At 59.4% G+C, this 17,528-nt stretch overlaps 1 protein-coding gene across 4 annotated transcripts in view; it reads left to right on the top strand.

Annotated features, from left to right (window-relative positions):
- The first annotated feature begins 1,335 nt into the window (after positions 1-1,335).
- Positions 1,336-17,528, top strand: part of MEF2D (myocyte enhancer factor 2D) — a 30,747-nt gene continuing 14,554 nt past the window's right edge. The window contains exons 1-2 of one of the 4 annotated variants that reach the window (XM_055323805.1): positions 1,336-1,690; positions 16,860-17,051. In XM_055323805.1, the coding sequence (XP_055179780.1) occupies positions 16,998-17,051 (54 nt within the window). In that variant the 5' untranslated portion in view covers positions 1,336-1,690; positions 16,860-16,997. The remainder of the gene's footprint in view (positions 1,691-16,859; positions 17,052-17,528) is intronic. The other 3 variants (XM_055323807.1, XM_055323804.1, XM_055323806.1) reach the window with 3 other exon arrangements.

The following is a 17,528-nucleotide window of genomic DNA, read 5'->3' on the forward strand; positions in this document are numbered from 1 at the left end:
TGGCAGTCCGGCCCTTAAATTATTATAATGTAGCATGAAGCACTGTTCTAAGCAATCTACCTGCATAAACTAATTTAATCTTCACACCAAATTTATGGGTTGGGTACTATTATCGCCACCTTCATTTTACCCATAGGATCATGAGGTACAGAGAAGTTAAATGAGGTACCCATGTTCACAGGTAATAATACATGGTAGAATGAGGATCTGAACCAAGGCAGCTGGAATACTCCAGCATTGATGCTTTTAATCACCATGACTTGCTGCCTCTGTCTATGCATATTAGTCTTCACCCAGAATTTAGCCCAGTTCTTAAACCAGAATCTAGTCTTTGTTCAGTAAATCAGACCCAACCTGATAGAAATCAGGGCGTGTGAAGAACTGAGTAGGCTTCTGTTCTGCAAGGTTCTTAGAGATAGAAGCCAAGTACTCCATCATTTCCTAAAGCTCCAGGTAGGCAGCAGCCGGGTCTGGGAGTAACAGGGTTACTGGAGAAGACGTAGGTATGGCACCCGCACTTCTGTCCTAGGGCAGGTAAGGATTCACTACGCCCCGGGGCAACTAGGGATTTTTAAATTTAATCTTTTTTAAAAGAGCTAGTACTGCTTCTTTAATAAGATGCTTTTGGGCGTTTCCTGTGCTGGGGGAAATTAAGGTCCCGCCCCTTTAAATTGCCCCCCTCGGCTGTAAGTGCTTCGGGGCCGCAGGCACTGGGGATTAGGTCACCCCAGAACTATGAGCTGTCGCTTTAAATTGCTGGGCGGCAGCCGAGCCGGGCCTGGGAGGGGAGGGGCCTGGTTCAGGTGGAGGAGCCGGCGAGCTCCCCAGGTAACCCCCGGACGAGACCCCGCCTCTCCGCTGGGCTCCGGCGCGCGCTTAGTGGGGGGACGGAGTCCTGTCGCCCTTCAGCGTCCACCCTGAATTCGTCTACTTGGACGGCCACCTCCAACTCTCCCGGGGCTGGGAGCCGAGGGGGCGCGCTCGTGCGCGCTGATGTGCGGCGGCCAGCGAGCCTCCCGGGAAGACCGCGGCGAGCGCACGGGGGCAGCAGCGCCGAGGGGCACCCCGCGCGGGCCGTCCCCCGCGGGCGGCTGGCCTCGCCTCCCAGCGCTGCAGCCCGGCCCCCCTCCCCTTCCTTCTCCTCCCCTCCCCTACCGGCCGGCGGAGGGATCCGCCGCTCCCGGAGCCGCAGCCTAGCCTGGAGGGCGGTGGGTGGGGCGCCCGGCCCGCCCGGCCGGCCGCGGGAGGTGCGAGGCGGGGCCACGGTCAACCCCGCCCCCTCCGGCCCCGCCCCGCCAGCGCGGGCTCCTCTCATTGGTCCACCGGCCTGTCCGTCAGCCCCGGACCCCACCCCTCAAGCTAGGCTGAGCTGTGCCTACGTCGGCCTCGACTCCCGGGGGCTGGAGGAGTTACCTTTGGAGCCCGAAAGGAGGAAGGAAGCAAAATATCAACAACGCCGAGGCGGCTCGGGCGCTCGGCCCCGGTCCCCCTTGCCCGCCCCGCGCCTGCCTGCCCCCGCGCCCACGGCGGGGGCCCAGGCCCCCCGGCGCCGCCCAGGGCCCGCGCGGACGCCGGCCTCGCTTGTTATTCCCCCCGCCCGGAGCTGCGGGTGTCCGGTGTTGAAGATCCCCGGACCGGCGACGAAGGCCACCCCTCCCAGCAGTGACACCCCCTTCCCCCAGCGGGGCCGGTGAGTGGGGAAAATAACGCGCCTGCCGCTTTAAGAGGCCCCCTCCCCCACCCCGTCCTGGGGCTGGGGTGGAGGGTGGTCCGTACCGTCCCCGGGAGGGGTGGGTCGGGGTGGCTCCGGGGGGGGGGAGGAACTCGGGGAGCGGGCTGCTTCCACGCGGCTTCGTGGGGAGACTGCGTGGGGGCTGCGTGTTTGTGCGGAGGGCTCGGCTGGGGACAAGTGCAGGGGGCCCTATTCCCCTGTGTGTCGGGGTCGGGGTCGCGCCGGTGTCCGGGCGTCCGGGGGGACGGCGGCCTGCGAGCGGGCCGCGGAGGGGCGCTACCCTCAGAGGGGGTCTCCGGTGACAGCCGGGAGCGACTGACATTTTAACAGCCGGCCCTCCCTCCCTCTCCCTCCTCGCGCCGCCTGTTCACTCCTCCTTGGCCCGAAATGGTGCAGAAGGGGGCCTGGGAGGGCGGCGGGAGGGTGGGGGCGGGGGGGAGCCGCAGCTGTTTGGGAAGCGGGGGAGGGAGGGGGGACGTTGTTCAGATGACACCGGGGTGGTGGGTTGGGGTGTGTGAGTGTGTGTGTGTCCGGGCCCGGGATGGCCCGGCGCCTGTGCGCTTGGGACGTACAGTCACCGCGGAGGTGGGCGCGCTCGACCCTTGCTGGGGATCTCCCACCCCATTCCAAGACCCCCGAGCTAGTTTGTCAGCAGCCCCGTTTGGAGAAACCCTGGCCAGAAGTTTGCAGCTGTTCAACATCTGGGCAAGAGTTCTCCAGTCCCTCTTTCCACCAATGGCAGGCTGAACTGGCCTGGGAGTGGGGGTCGAGGGAGTGTTTGGGGGGCTTTTGGGGAGGCACCGTCAAGGAGACTAGGATGCATCTTGAGTATTGGCCCCCTAGCAGCTCTCTCTGGTCAGGTTGGGGTCTCAGGGGGAGGGGGGAAGGAGCCCTGTCCTTAGTGATTCCAGCTGACAGCCATCCGACAGCCCTCCAAGCGTGGAGGGGAGGGTTCCGGGGTGTGGGTCACTTGGAACCGCTGTCGAGATTATCCCAGGTTTGTCCTTCTGAGTGGGAGGTTCTCTGTACCTCCCCTTCCAGGGTGCATTCATTGTTGGTGGGTTGGGGGAGGGTACAATGGGTGGATCCTCTGCCCCCCTTTCCTGTGGCCAGTCCCCCTTTTGAGGTCTCCTTGTTGGCCCAGTTTCTTTGGTTTGGGGGTGGTCCTCCCTCTCCCTCCTTCATCCCTTTAGTGGGTCTCCTAGGTAGTTCAGGGGCCAGCCTGGACTATGGGAAGTTTGCCGTCTGGGGCGGTGACCTTGGGCCGCTCTGGCCTCGAGATAGGAGGGGAGCCCAGGCCAGCCTGAGATTGGGTGTTTTGAAGTTAAGGAGCTGTCCACCTCCCACTCCTCTTCAACCCCCCAATGGGGAAGTCTTGGTAGCCAAGGAGAGCATTGAAAAGGCACATGTCAGTGTTCACAGATGTCCAGCCCGCCTGTGGCCGCTGGGTCACACCCGCCCCGGGACTGAGCCTGGCTGTCCCAGCTCCCACGGCCTGCCTGGGAATGAATTTCCTTCCTGTGGTTTCCCAGTGTGTTGGGCAGGAGATGGGGGTGGGGTGGGATCAGTGTGAGGGTGGCTGAGGACCCGTTTATGTGGGGTGGTTGGGGGACACTAGAACTTATGTAGGCTTCTTTCTCAGTTGGCCCAGCACGGGCATCTGGACCCTGGGGTCTCAGTGGTCATATTTTCTTTGTTGTATCTTCCTCACCCCCAACATCTGTGTGTATATGCATGTGTGTGCAGGTACAGTCATAAGTGAGGGGTCTCTGGTTTCTCTGGGAGAAGGAAGATTTTTCACTCACACTCCTTTAGGGACCAGAGAGGTGGAGCTTTTTACCTGAAATCACATAGCAGATCTGTGTCAGGGCTTTAGTGTCAGTGCCACTCTTTCAGGCATGGCTTCACCTTCGGGAGAGGCCATAAGAGGGAAGATAAAATCCTTGCTCTGGGAACCCCTGGTCACAGGAGAGCAGCAGGACCCAGTCCAAGAGCATCATCACCCCTGTGTTGGGGGATGGGCATGAGAGGTTGGGCTAGAGCTTCTGTCTCCTGTACCCACTTCCTGGAACAGAGTGATGGAGGACTTGGAAGGGTGGCTGTGACCTACTGCCCACTGTCCACCCCACTCTATACCTGCTGTTCCTGGGCTGGGGGCGCCTGGGCTTCCCAGCTCTGCCCCTCTTGGCTCTGGGCTCTTCTGACAGACTGGGAGATATGATAGTCTTTCTGGCTGCTGTTATATAATCTTTCTCCAGCAGGATGGTGGTGGTTTTTTTTGTTTTGTTTTGTTTTTTGTTTTTTGTTTTTTTTTTTGTTGTTGTTGTTTTTTTAATCTTCCCTGGTCTTTCCTGGGAGGTGTGATGGGGGAGAAAGTGGAGTGTAAAGTCCCCTGGGGTGGGGGTCTGGAATACCAGTAGAAGGAGGCTGGAGGAGGCCCCCAGCTCCTTCCGGGCACAGGGAAGGGGAGGCCTTAGTTACAGCCTCATTGATTAGGACCAAGCCCCTCCCAGCCTCCCCCTCTTACCCTCCCTGGGAAGGTCCCTGCCATGGGCATCTCTAGCTCTTGCGCCCCCAGAGAGGCCTGGCCTACCGCTCATCTTTTGCTAACCTCCCCTGGCCACCTGAGTAGTCTGTCGTCCCTGGCTGGCTCCGGGTGCAGAATCTCAGTGCTCACCCTGGCCTGGGGTGGGCGGGCCCCATGTTGGACACTTCATCACCCACTTCTCTGCCTGGGTGGGAGCAAGAGAAGTTGGGACAGATGGATGGGTCCAGCATTTTCCCTGGTTGCATTTGGAGCCGGGTCCCCAGCTTCTCTGACCTTCCAGTCCAGAAGGTGGTGGCCTTGCTGGAGAAGAGGAGTTGGTGGGGGTGGGGAATAGAGGCCTGGCCTCGGGGCACACATCCAACTGGGGTTCCTTTGGTTTCCACGGTGCCTGTGAGTTGTCAGGGGTTGGACTCTGGGTGATGTGGCACTGTGATGGGGGGCTCTCTTCACCCCGTGGGACCATGGCAGGGACTCTCTGAGGCCACCTGGTTTAAGGCAATTATCTCACTTTTTACAGGGAAGGAGGAGGTGGTGCAGGAGCCGGCATAGCCTCAGCATCACTATAATTGCTGGTGGCTTTTATGAGCCAGTCATGGGGCCGGAGTCCGGCCAACCGTCTGTCCTTCTGTCCCAGTTTGGTGACTTACTCATGGTGAGAGTGTGTGAGGCGCCCATAGTTCTATGTGGGAAGCTGGACACCTTGCTGTGCTGTGCTCGATGTTACCCAGCCTATCCAGTGCTGCACAGGCCAAATGGGGTGCAGACTCCAGGCAGCACTCGCCGGTGGAGCTGGATGAGGAGAGAGGTGGCTCTGACTTGGCCTAGGAAAGACCAGGATCTCGAAGTGCTCTGTTCTCTAGCTGCTCTCAGTAGCTCTGCTTTCTGAGAGGTCTCGAACACTGGCCTGGTGGGGCCGGGGTATTTTCTCTTCCGTCTCCTTGCCTGAGACTGAGGAAAGTTTGTCATGGAGCCTTCGGGCCCTTTGCCCTCTGCTGAGAGGCACTGGGTGGGGGTCCCATACTCAGGTGCACCTGGCAGGTCCCCAGCATTTAGTGGCACGCATGCATGAAGGTGTGCAAGCACAGACACATGGGTGTGTAGAGTAGCTGCCACCCCGAGGGGGCTGAGGAGGACTAGTGAATGGGAAGATGATGAAGGGATTGGAGGGTGGGGATGGGTGGGGGAGCAGGGGTGAGGAGGCAGAGGCCTGCAAGAATCTGGAAGAGGAAAAGCTGACAGGAGCAGGAGGGATTGAGGTTAGACCATAGATGGGCAGCCCTAGAGCATGGCTTGCTCCTTGAGGAGCCCTGGCTGACTCCTGTCACTGCCCCTGCAGCACCCCTGGTGCCCCTCCCCGTGGCCCTGGCCCTCACCTCTGCCCCCGCCTCAAACCAAGTGCCCTGGGGTAAGTCAGCTTTCCAGGTGGACAGGATTCAACACTAGCCTGATGGTGGTCAGAGCACCCGGGAGTCCTGGTGATGTGCGCTGGTCCCTGTCTCCTACCCATCCACTCTGCTGAGCAAGGCTACCCTGATGTAGCAAGGTTGCCTCTGAGCCCTCAGGCATCCTGGGGTAGATCCTGGCCTGGGGGGAGGGTCCCCAAGGCCCTTTGCATCTGATTTTTCCTTTTCCTGAGGCTTCTTGGGAGCCTAACCATGCTTCGGCTGGCCCTGTCCTGGGGCTCAGAGACCTGAGGATGTGCTCACTTGACTGCACAGGACCCCAATAGTCTTCGCAGGAGCAGAGGCTCTTTATGCCTGCTGTGTGAGCTCTCTCCCTGCTCCTGTAGGCTGGAAGGGGAGGAGCTTGTCCAGAGCTTGGCCTGCTGCTGGCCACACCCAGGCGGGACCATATTTACTCATTTAAACTCACCCTCCCAGGAGGCTCTGGGCTCTAGGCCTGGTCACTGACCTTGGCTTGGTGCCTCTGGCTGGGTGCTCTGGCCACTCCCTGGGGAGCTGGGCAGACCAGGGAAGCGTATAGAAAAGGAGATGTTTTTGCCCTCTGGTCAAGGGACCTTCACTGTCAGCAGTGCCCCATTCGCTTTTATTTTGGAGACCTGAAACTAAACCTTTTTGGATCCCTGGGAACTGGAGGAGGAAGCTTCCTTCCGTTCCTTGTGTCCATGTGCACCAGGCTCTGTGCCGGGCATGGTAACACAGGAAGAATCATGTGTTTCTTTGAATAGCTGTTTTTTATAATTGGAGAACCCAGTTAGAGATTTAAGTGACTTGCTTAGGGGGCACCTGCTCCAGCCCCTTGTCTCCATGTCATGTGAGCCAACTGGAGTGAGAAGACTTCACAGGCCCTCTTCACCTGTTGGGAGGTCTTAGGGGCTTTGTCTTACCCTGCAGGAGGCCCAGGGAGACCCAAAGGAAGGAGGGGGAAGAGGAGGATGGAAAGGATGCATTACTGGAAGGGTGAACCTGTAGCATTCCCTGGCCACGGGCAGAGGATGAGGCTTGGTGGCAAGCTGAGGAAGATAGTGCTTTGGTGTCCTAAGAAAGTATGGTCCCCTGATTGCTACGGGAGAGAGCCCCAGGAAAGAGACCGAATGACACCTGCTAGTACCCACTGGGGCTGGGTAATGAGAGGTGAGGTGGGAAGATGGGCCAAAGGAGCTCAGGCTGGTCTGAAGGCAAGAGACGTGGCTATAGGAGCCTGCCAGGTCCAGGAGTTTGGGACTCTGCCCTGGAAGAAGTTGCTAGTACTCCCAGGGGGAGGGAGCCCAAGCATGTAGTGAGCCCACCTCTGCCACTCATTGCTGGTGACCGTGGGCATGACTTGACTTCCGTGTCTCTGAAAGAGCCGCCTCACCTGGGAAAGGAAGGAGGATCAGGGGGGCAATGGGCAGTCCTCGAGAGCAGGTGCTGGGAAGTGCCTGCCTCCTTCCTTCTAGACCCCAGCTCCAGCCTGACCCAGGACTTACTGGCTCAGGCAGCCACCCAGGAGATGGGTGGGGGCAGGCAGTGTCCCAGTGGGGACTTGGTGTGTGGGAGCCGCCTGAGGGGGTCCTGTGGGGGCCTCGGACTGACGCTGGGATGGGCTGGGGACAGGGAGCCCAGCCCTGCCTTCCCTCCCTGGCCAGCTATCTCCCTGTCTCAGAGCCTTGCCTCCACCTCCACCTCCCCATGAGTCTGAGCAGATCCCCTGGCTGCTTACTTCCTTATTCCTCATGATTTCCCTGCCCCACCTCCGCCAGCAAATGCTTGGGGTTGAGGGTTGGGAGGATAAGGAATAAGAGAGCTCATCCCCAAACCTCAAGAGAAAATATTCACTGGGGGTGGGTGGGGAGGGGAGGGGTCTGCCTCATTTCTGGAATCTTCCTGCTCCAGGCTCTGTTGGATCAAGTAATGTCTAGGCAAGGGGATGGGGCAGGTGACCTCAGACCTAGTGTTTTTCCCTTTAGAGCATGCGTGTGTTCTGTGTCTGGGGAGGGACAGTGGTTGGGGGTGGCCCGGCAGGAAGCTGAGCCCAAAAGGGGGGCTTTAGGCCTTCCCAGTCACATGTCTCCTTGACCTTTGAGCCCCTTTGCTCCAGCCCCCACAGCTGCTTGCTTCCATGCAGACTGCCCTGTGAACCCCCACCACCACCACAGGCCCATGGGACCCAGATTGACTGGGTGGGGACAGGTGTCCTGGCTCAGCTGCTCCCTCTGGTTGCTCCCACCTGTCAGCCCAGGGGGTGAGGGGTGAGGGGCAGACTGGCAGGGAAGAGTAGGAACCCCTTGGCCCTCTCACCTGCTCCCTAGTTATAGAGTGTAGCAGAAGGATTGAGAGTAGACAACAGGCAGGACTTCCCCACTCAGAGGAGGGATGGCGCCAGGTCACAGGCAGAGAAAGCTGGTTGATCGCCAGGGGTCCTAGCTGGCAAGCCCCAGCTGTGGGGTATGTTCACAAAAGGGACGGGTGTGACTTGAATTCTGGGGCAAGTATTTGTGTAGCTGTGTGAAGGAACCCCCACCCCCACCCGCCTGGGCCCCCTCCATCTGGCTGGGCATCTTAGCCTCACCTGGCACCTTTCCTGAAAGCAGCGAGCTAATCCTGTAAGAGCTGCCTGGCTGGCTGCCTCAGCAGGCCCACGCAGCCACACTGCCCGCCCTCTCCTGCCAGGGGCTTAAAGGACTGTCCTTTCAGTCTGGAAGAGACCCAGCCACCGCCACAGCGGCCCCTTTAAATCCTCGGGGGCTCCCTGAGGTCGTGGTGTCTCTAGGAGGATTTACTTTCTCTGATTGGATTGGCCTCCTTTGGGCCTGGTCTGGGACTGTAGGTGGACCCTCACATCCTGAGCCCCCACCTCCCGATGGTCAGGATGGGTGCTTCCTTGTCTCCTCTCTCCTTGCCCTCCTATTCTAGCAGTCAGAGCCCAGACCCCGTCACCTGCCTCAGCCAGAGCTGCCCTGCCCCTGCTCTGTGGCCAGGAAGGAAGGAGCCGCCTGCTGCCCTGAAAGACAGTACCCTTCTGACACTGTCTCCACATTTTCCTTTTCCGCCTGCTCTTCCTTCAGTCAGGGGTCCACACTCCATAGTTACCCCACGCCCTCATTTCCATGGGAAGTTCCTCCTCTGATCTAACCATCAGCCCACGGGGTTGCAATGGCAGGCAGCCCAGACACAGCACTGGTGGCATTATGCTCACCCAACGGCTCTCAGGCTGACCCGCCCCCACGGCCCCAGCTGCCACTTTCACTTCTGTCTCCTGAGACCCCAGAGGGAAGTTGGGTGGGGAGGTGGAAGGTGACACACTTAACCGTCCCAACCGCTTCAGATGGCCAGGGGCCCCTGGCCACCACTTGCATCTAGATGACCGAAATGGGTTTGGGCTGCCCTGGAAGGACTGGCCGCAGTGGGAGGGATGGAGGTTAGGTAGCAGGAGGGACTTCCCAGGATAGCAGAGCACTTGGGTAGGCTGGGGTTGGAAGCACCACTGCTAGAACTGGGCAAGCAGAGGTCAGTTTGCCCGGCCTCCTCAAGGCGGGCCAAGGACCGGTTGTCTCCCGGTGCCCGTTGGGTGGAGCGTCATGCAGGGGCCTCCGTGTTCCCCTGGACATTACCAGCTGCCCATACCTGTTTGGGTGACTTCTAACAGCAGATTTGAGCCCCTGAGATGACTTTGGGGCCAAACATGCAGCCCTGGAAGCCCCTCTACAGCTTAGCCTCTGTCTTGCCTACTGAACTAGGCTGTCTCCTCTCAGTTGGAGGGTGGGTGGGAAGTGGATTTTATTTTATTTATTTATTTTTTTTGAAGTGGATTTTAGAAATGAGGATAGAAGTGGAAGTAAAGGGCAGGCAGCCCATCCTCCCAGCGTGGGCACCAGAGTGGGGTGGGCTGTTTGTCCCAGGGAGCCCCCAGGCAGCCATGAATCCTGTCGCGTCCCACTGCTGCAGTGCTTGTCCCCATCCTGTGGTCACACCCGACCCCGCTTGGAGGGGGGATAAGAGCAGAGGGCCACACTGGACCAAGAGGTTAGTGCCAACGGGGTTGTTGGCAGTTCAAGAAGGCTTCTGGAGGAGGTGCCAGGAGCTCCATCCTAGGTGCCTAGGTGTGCTGGGCAGGACGGCCCAGTTTCTGGAATGGGAGGTTGAGCCTGATGGGATAAGGTCAGAGACACCATGCAAATCCTTATGCAAATGAGCGGTAGTGAGTCATTATGGATCCGTCTGTTGGATAGAGCATGAAGCAAGGCTCAGGCTTGGGTTCTGGAACTGGCCCCACTAATGACCATGATTGTGACCCTGGGGGCCAGTCATTACTTAGTAAGCAGAAGCAGGACCCCAAGCCCTGGGTCTGATCAGCAATCCAGGTGTGTTTGGAGGTTCGGGGGGCTGAATCTCTACAGGCAGGGCCCTAATGTGCCCCACCTGGCTGGCCATGAGCCTCTGTGACCCCTCTGCCATCTGTCATGAGGGTTACAGTTCAGAAAGCACCTTCCCCTTTATCAGCCCCATCCCTCCACTGCTCTGACCTCCACACTCTCCTTCCCCCTAAGCTGGAGGACCCTGGACCCAACCAGGCCGTCTCTTCTATTACCTCCCCGTGGAGTAACCCACTCCTCACCTCCCTTCCTTTCAGGCTCTTGAAAGAGCACAGGAACCAAATGTCCTGGTTGGAAGGGCACCTTGTCCCCTCCCTCCACCCACGCACCCATTGTACTGACTAGTGGGGTAAAACTTGGAGGGGGCAATGACTTACTGCAGGTCACGCAGTGATTTCTGTGGCATCTAGAAACCCTGCCTGAAGACCCCATGCTTTCCTGGGCTGTTCATCGTCCAACCACACCCAGCCCTTTCCGGCTAGGATTCAGTATATTACTCCCAGACTTTTCCTGAGACCAGGGCCTGTGGCTCCAGGAACTTGTGCGGATCTGGGGAGGAGGGTGGCTCCTAAGAGCTACCAGGGGAAGGCCGGAGCCTGAGGGGGGGCTGGCCGCTGCCTCTGGAGGGCGCTGGACACTCTAATGGCTGCTGCAGCAAGGATGGGAGCCAGACTACAGGAAGGACAAGCAGGGGCAGGGAAGTGGTGGAGGAGGCTCCAGAGACAGACCCTCACTGGAGAGGCAGCTCCTGGGCCAAGAACAGGGTGACCCCATCCCAGGAGGTTTGCCCTAGCAGGAAACCCACCCCATCCCGCCTGAGGTGGGACGAGGGAGAGGTGTCCAGTGGAAGCTGTGAGGAGGGTGCCTGGTGAGCTGGCCACACCGGGTGCTCCTCTGGCAGGTCCTTCTCTGTCCCTTCAGCCTGGGGCTGCAGTGCCTGTCTCCCCTTGCCTTCCTCAGGCACTCAGGACCTGAGACCACCCCTGCCCAGGTCCAGCTTTCCCCGACTGGTTCTCCCCCTCCCCCTAGCCCGCCAGCCCGCCCCCAGGTCCCTGTCAGTGAGTTAAAATTAGCTCAGTGCCCAGGCTAAAAATAGCCCCTGCCCAACCCTGAGGCTGCTGGGCTGGGGGAGGGGAGTTCCCGAGGGAGGGGAAGATGGTGGGAACCAGGGGTTTGGGAAGGGAGCCTGCCAAACCGAACTTTGGGGGTAGGGGGATGGGGATGGGGACAGGGATTGCCTGGACCTTTGAGAGCAGACTCTGGAGCTCTGGGTTGAATGGAGCCCTGGGCTGGGGGAGGGGGATGGAATGGAAGAGGGTGGGGGCTGCACGGTGGGGGAGAACTGGGCTGGGCTGGCTGGTAGGGAATGGGGGCACTAGCCCTGCTTCCATGACTTCAGGGTTTGCGGAGGCAGGCTCCCTGCATATACCCTAGGGGCTGTGAACCCCGGCACCCTCTGTCTGCACATGTGGTACAGGGCTGTCACTGGGTTTACCTTCCCGCCTCATCTTCCACAGTGCACCTCAGTGTGCCTCTGAGAGAGTGGCCAGGAGGGCTGTGAGCCCTGCGCTGGGGTGGGAATGGAGATGGCACTCAGGAGACCCTCCTCGCTGGGTCTGGGTCCTCTTGGCCCCGAGGGCCTCCTGGCCCTGCTCACTCCCTCGGTGGACTTGCCCTCCCCTGGTCTGTCTGTTGGCTGGACTGCAGGTGTTCAGAGGGCAGGCCTTGCGTGCCTTCTGGTTGTGCTCGTGCATGCCCAGCCCAGCATCTGGGCACAGGTCTCAGAGTCCTGTTTCCCATGGGGCTCAGGGTCTTGCCCTCTCTGCTCTGGCCCTCTGCTCCTCCATCTCTGTCTCCGCCCCTGGCCTCTCTGCCTCTCTTGCGCATCTGTGTGTCCGTCCCCCTCTACCACCCTCCTCTGTGTCTGCCTCACCCACGCCTCCTCCCTCGTTAGTGAGCAGGCTGCTTGAGGCCGCCTGAGTGTGGGGGTGACAGGTGGATTGGATTGTCACCCCCTCCCCCAGTGCCTGCTGCTTATTTCATGCCCTGCAGCCCAGCCAAGGGGAAGGGATGACAGCTGTCTCCAGCGCCTGCTGCCTTCCCCTGCAGTCCACAGCCTGCAGCCTAGAGCAGCCCAGGAGGAAGGGATGGAGGGCCTGCCTAATGAGAGCTGCCTTTCTCACTGTGCAGAGAACAGGGTAGAAGCCCAGGGCTCTGTGATGGGAGGCTGCTCACTCAGCCTCTCTGGGCCCTGGCTCCATTTTGACCGGCCGTGGTGTGGCAGCTCTGGAAGCAGATGCCTTCTGGTTCCGTGAGCCCCTGGGATTAGGGCAGCAGATGTGGGGCCATGAGGAGGTGGGAGAGAGGAGCTGGAGGCTAGCTATTGGAAGACACTTCTGGGCTCCCCAGGAAGGGTAGCCCTGCCGCAGCAGCTGCAGCTCCTGGAGGCTGCCCTGACCACCACCCCCCCACCCCCCACCCGCACTCGCCCCACTGGCCCCAGGCCACCCTCACACAGGAACTGAGATAGCATCATTCTGAAACCTGAGAATGGTTTGAATATTGCTCAGGTACCAAGAGGTGTTAAACTGGGGGAGGCAGGGGCCTGTGTTTCCTCCCATGCCCCTTCCAGCCTAAGACCCCTTTTAGGGTACGTTTTGCATATTGTTTGCAGTTCATTTGCATGTTGATCCCCCCCCCCCCCCCCGTGGGTTCCTATTGGGTATGGATCCCGGCTTAGACAAATGGCTGGCTTGGACGAATGGCTGGCCTCTGAGTCCCTCTGGATTTCCCACCACCTCTGGTTCCCTCAGCCCCTCCTCCTCAGTCAGAGATACTGTCGAAGGAGCCTCCTGCCCCACGTACTCTCTGTTGTTCATTTGCTGGGGGCTTCTCTGCCGCCACCTACACTGCCCCGCCACCTACACCGCCCTGCCACCTACAGAAGGTGGGTCTGTGCCTGGCTCCCTTGGACTCAGCCCAGCCGCCTCCTCCCACCCCCTCTGCTCTTTGGGTCTCTATTCCCAACCCCAGGAGGCCCTCCCTGCCCAACTCTGACCTGCCAGCACTGCCTTAAGTGAGAGAAGCAGAAGCAGAAGCAGCTGGAGCCTTCCAGGGGCTACTTTTGGTGACACAGATGGCGCCAGCCCAAGGAGTCCTAGCTGTGGCCTGAGGTCAGGTGGGCCCGGGAACCACCAGAGCTGGAAAGCCATCCTGCAATCCCCTGTCTCCATGGCATCTTGCTAAGCCCCCTCAAGCCCTGGGCTCCGGGAGATACAGCCAAAAGCCAGGTCTGGGAGGGCTTCCCAGAGGAAGAAAAGAAGCAGGGGTGCAGGCCAGGGAAGAGGTGCACATCTGGAGAGCAGGTGCACAGGCCTCTGGCTCCTGGCAGAGGGTCAGTTAATTAGACAGAGGGCTCATTAAGGCAGTCCAGTTGTTCACTAGGCTCTTCCTAATTGAGTAGGAGGGAAGTGGGACAGGATGGGCCTTCATAGCTTGGATAGGGTCAGTATAGGGTTCTCTGTGCCCACCGCCCCCCCCCCTCCGGGCCCCAGCCTCCCTTCTTCCAAAGTCAGCAGTGAGTTCATGTTCTCGCCCCAGGGCTCTTGGAGACTTCAGCAATGTAGAGTGGATAGATAGTTAGAAGGGGAAAGAGATTATTACAGACTCAGCCTGCTCCATAGGAGGGCTTCTAGCTAGATAGGAGAAAGGACTGCCCAAGGCAGGGGCATCTCGTCCTCTGGCAGTGTTGGCACAGAGGTAGGAGTAGCAGTGGGCAGCCCTGGAAATGTGGCATTAGGAAAGTGCTTGGGGCTACCCTGGCAGAGGCTGGGGATATAGGGCCTGGTCTTTTCATCCCCGACTCCCCTCTGGTCAGAGGATGCTTGGGGGTCTCTGTGGCTTCCCTGTCTCCTTAGCCCTGATCCCTCTCACATCCCAGCTCCCCCAGCATGAAGCGGGGGTGGGGGGGTGGTGTAGGAGATCAGCCAGGGAGCTGGTTGCCAGGCGACAGTTGCCTAAGCAACCCCATCCTCTCCATCTCCATGTGCTCAGGGCTGCTCCATAGAAGACTTCAGAGTCTCACCCTCTGCACCAGCCAGCCTGAGGATGGGGAGGATTGAGGCCTGTCCTGAAGGGGCAGGCATGCTTGGAGGGTAGGTGGTGTCTGGAGTCCAAGTTCAGGGGCAGAGTGAGAGGATGCAGGTCCTGCAGCAGGACTGACCGGAGTTAGACCACAAGACGGACTTCTCACAGGGTCGCATCAGGAAACCAGTCCCTTCCCGGAGCAGACAGTTCCCGAGCTCCTCCTTGCAGAGGGTGGAATGGCAGAAAGGGCAGATGTGGAGCCTGCCCTCGTGAAGCTCCGGCTCCTTGGGAGCCAGGCATCAGGTACAAGGGCGGAGTTGTAACTAATGTGCTGTGGTGGTAAGTGTGAGAAGGGAAAGGACAGGGTACCCTGAGAACCAAAGGAATGAGGGCAGGCTGCAGGATGACTTTGCGGAGGATCATGGGAGCACAGAGAGGGTTCTTATCCCCACTTGGAGGAAGGGAGAGAATTGGCCCGAAGCTGATAGAGGCCACATCTCAGCAAGGATTTGCTTCTGCACAAAAGGCGGTGAGTGGAAGACAGGAAAATGGGTGATGGAAGGAAGGTGAATGCTCTGAACACAGGAGCGCGGCCATGACAGCTTTAAGTGATCCCTACCAGGGCTTTCAAGGCCAGGCCAGAGAATCTCACTGAAATAGCTGTCCTCTCAGTCCCGTCCTCTGCGTGCCCTCTCCACCCTCCCTGCCAAGCCCAGACCACCTGGCTCTGAAAAACACAGCTTTAGAGTTGCACTGGGAGGCCGGGAAGCTGACGTCCTTGGGCTGGGGCCTTTGAAGTGGGGCTTGGCCGAGATGGGGCCACAGGCAAGGGATGGGGTGACTTCAGGGCCACCTGGGCTATGTCGGTGTTGTGAGAGGGGCCAGTAGGAGGCCCAGGGCCCAGGGAGATGTCAAGGACAAGGAAGAGGCTCTCAGGAGAGGGGGTGGAGGATCCCTCTAAGCATGAGGGAGTGGCGTTTCCTGAATGCCTTGGGACAGAGCAGAAACTCTTTCCAGCTGAGCTAGGGAGAGCCTGAGGGACGGGCCTGGTGATGGGCCTGGTGACGGGAAAGGGTGGGAAGGGGTATTCCTGGCTCCTCCGAAGTCCATGGACTCCCCTCCCCATCTCTGGCTCCCCTCTCCCCTGCCCTCTGTGGCTGGGATGCCAAGGCCAAACTTCAGCATCTATGTGGTACTTGGGGGGCCGTGATTGAGTGAGGCTGGAAAGGCTCCAGGAAAACTCAGCAGCCCCTGGACGTGGGGGCTGGGGAGGGGTCCCTAAGCACAGGTGTGCCTGTCACCTTGACCCAAGTTGGGGGTAGTGAAAACCCACCTCCCTGGACTCTGCAGCAGGGTCTCTGCCTGGAGCTCTGTGGAAGAGGATCTCTGGAGGGGTGGGTTCTCTTCCTAAGACCCAACCAGAGCCGCCTTAGAAAGTGTGGGCCTTCTGCCCTCTGGCCCTCTCCATCTTCTCCAGAAGTCTTCACATCTGATTCTCCTGGGTCCCCAGAGCTGATGGGGCCCTGGGGTCATTGTATGCTTCCATCCCACCTGGGGTCCTTCCAGTTCCTGAGGGCTCACCCGCCTGTTTGGGTGCTGCCCACACCTGAGAGTGGGCACCTTTCCTGGGTCAGGCTGGGCCTCTGTCCCCACGTGCCCTCTCCTCTTGGAGTTGTAGAGTGCAGAGGCACTGCTTCCCCGCTTGGCTGCAGAATTGGGGTTCTTCATGTGGGGGCCACTATTGGTCTCTGGGTTCTTGATATGGGGGCCCCTCTGCCTGGCACCTGCCTCCACCTGGCTGTCAGCAGCCTCCTCAGTGCACTCCAGTGGCCCTATACTGTCTCCAAGCTTCAAGATGAACAAGGTTGGGAACCTAGACTCAACTCTGATCCTAGACACAGCATGTTACTCCGGAGTAGCAGGCAGCGAACTATGGACCTAGGGGCCCTGGGCCTGTTGTTACAGATCTGGGTTTATTGGTACTCCACCACCCTCGTTTGCTTTCCTGCCGCAGGGGCAGCCAGGTAGTTGTACGGAGCCATGTGACCTACAGGGCCTGAAATAGTCATTTTCTACCCCTTTTCCAAAAAAGTTTGCAGACTCTGCTCTGGAGGGGTGGTTTGTTTATTTTAAGCAGCATTACTGTCTCTCCAAATGAAACTTTTAGGTCAAGGCCCATTGTGTAAAACAGAAGAATGTGGAGCAGCCCTGTGGGAAGGGAGACAGGGGCTCTGCAGCCCCACCCCCACTCTTGGACCCCAGGCTCCAGGGCTCTGAGCTGCTCTAGTGTGTTCTTGAACTGTGCACTACTTTAGCAGGTGCTGTCCCCGACAGGGCTGGGGCCGGGGACCATCCCAGGCCAGAGTAGCAGCTGGCAAACCCAGATGTCTCTATTCAAGGCAGGTTCTGGGGACCAAAGGGCATGAGGCATTCTCCAGGACCCAGAGCCTTGGAAGCCAGCTCCAATCTAGAACCTGAGAGCAGCACAGTTGTTGCAGAAAGAGCCTGGACCCGAGGCCCTGGGTGTGAGCTTGTACCTGGCCAAGGCATGCGACTACCTCGGGGAGTCCCGGTGTTGAGGATGGGGCTGGACATCGCCAGCCTTTCCGGGGGGTGCTGTGAGCCTGTGTGCTGGTGGTCGCTGGGCTCACAGTCCTCTCATGACCCTCCTCTCCCAGGACGCTGTACAGAAGGTATTCTGCAGACCATGAACTGAGCCCTGGTCCCAGGCCGTTCATGAGCACAGTGTAAGGTGTGCCGAGACCTGCCACCCAGCGATCCCCTCCCCTCCCTAGCACTGAGGATCCCCGGAGAAGATGGGGAGGAAAAAGATTCAGATTCAGCGAATCACTGATGAGCGGAACCGACAGGTGAGGTGGTCTTGGAGGTACATAGAGTGGGTGAGAGCAGGAAGCTGGCCTCTGCCTCCATTCCTTCCTGCAGTCCAAGAGGGCTGCCAGGAGGAGGGGACCTCTGGAGGCTATTGCGGAAGGGGAAGGACTGAGTTGGGAGGAGAGTAGCCCCCACATCCCTGCAGTTCTTGGAACCCTGTGTCCCAGAACTCTAAGGCTCATGTGCTGCTGTAGGCAGGTGGACCTGTGCGCCCCCCCCCTTCCCACCCAGGAACCATACAGGAGCCTCAGGCCAGGCCTGGGCACACCCCCTTCCCCAAGATGAATTCTCCACCTCTTCCTATCCTAGGGGAGGATGTGGGAAGCCCTTCCATTCTCCTTCCCTGCTCTCTTCATGGCCCCCAGCTCAGCAGTATGTTCTGTCCATCCAGACCCTCTCTCTTCAGTGAGGCGGCTCCAGGCCACGTCTTGGCCATACGTGGGCAGAGAGGAGCT

This window comes from Nyctereutes procyonoides, unplaced genomic scaffold, assembly GCF_905146905.1.
Source record: "Nyctereutes procyonoides isolate TBG_1078 unplaced genomic scaffold, NYPRO_anot_genome, whole genome shotgun sequence".
NCBI lineage: Eukaryota > Metazoa > Chordata > Mammalia > Carnivora > Canidae > Nyctereutes > Nyctereutes procyonoides.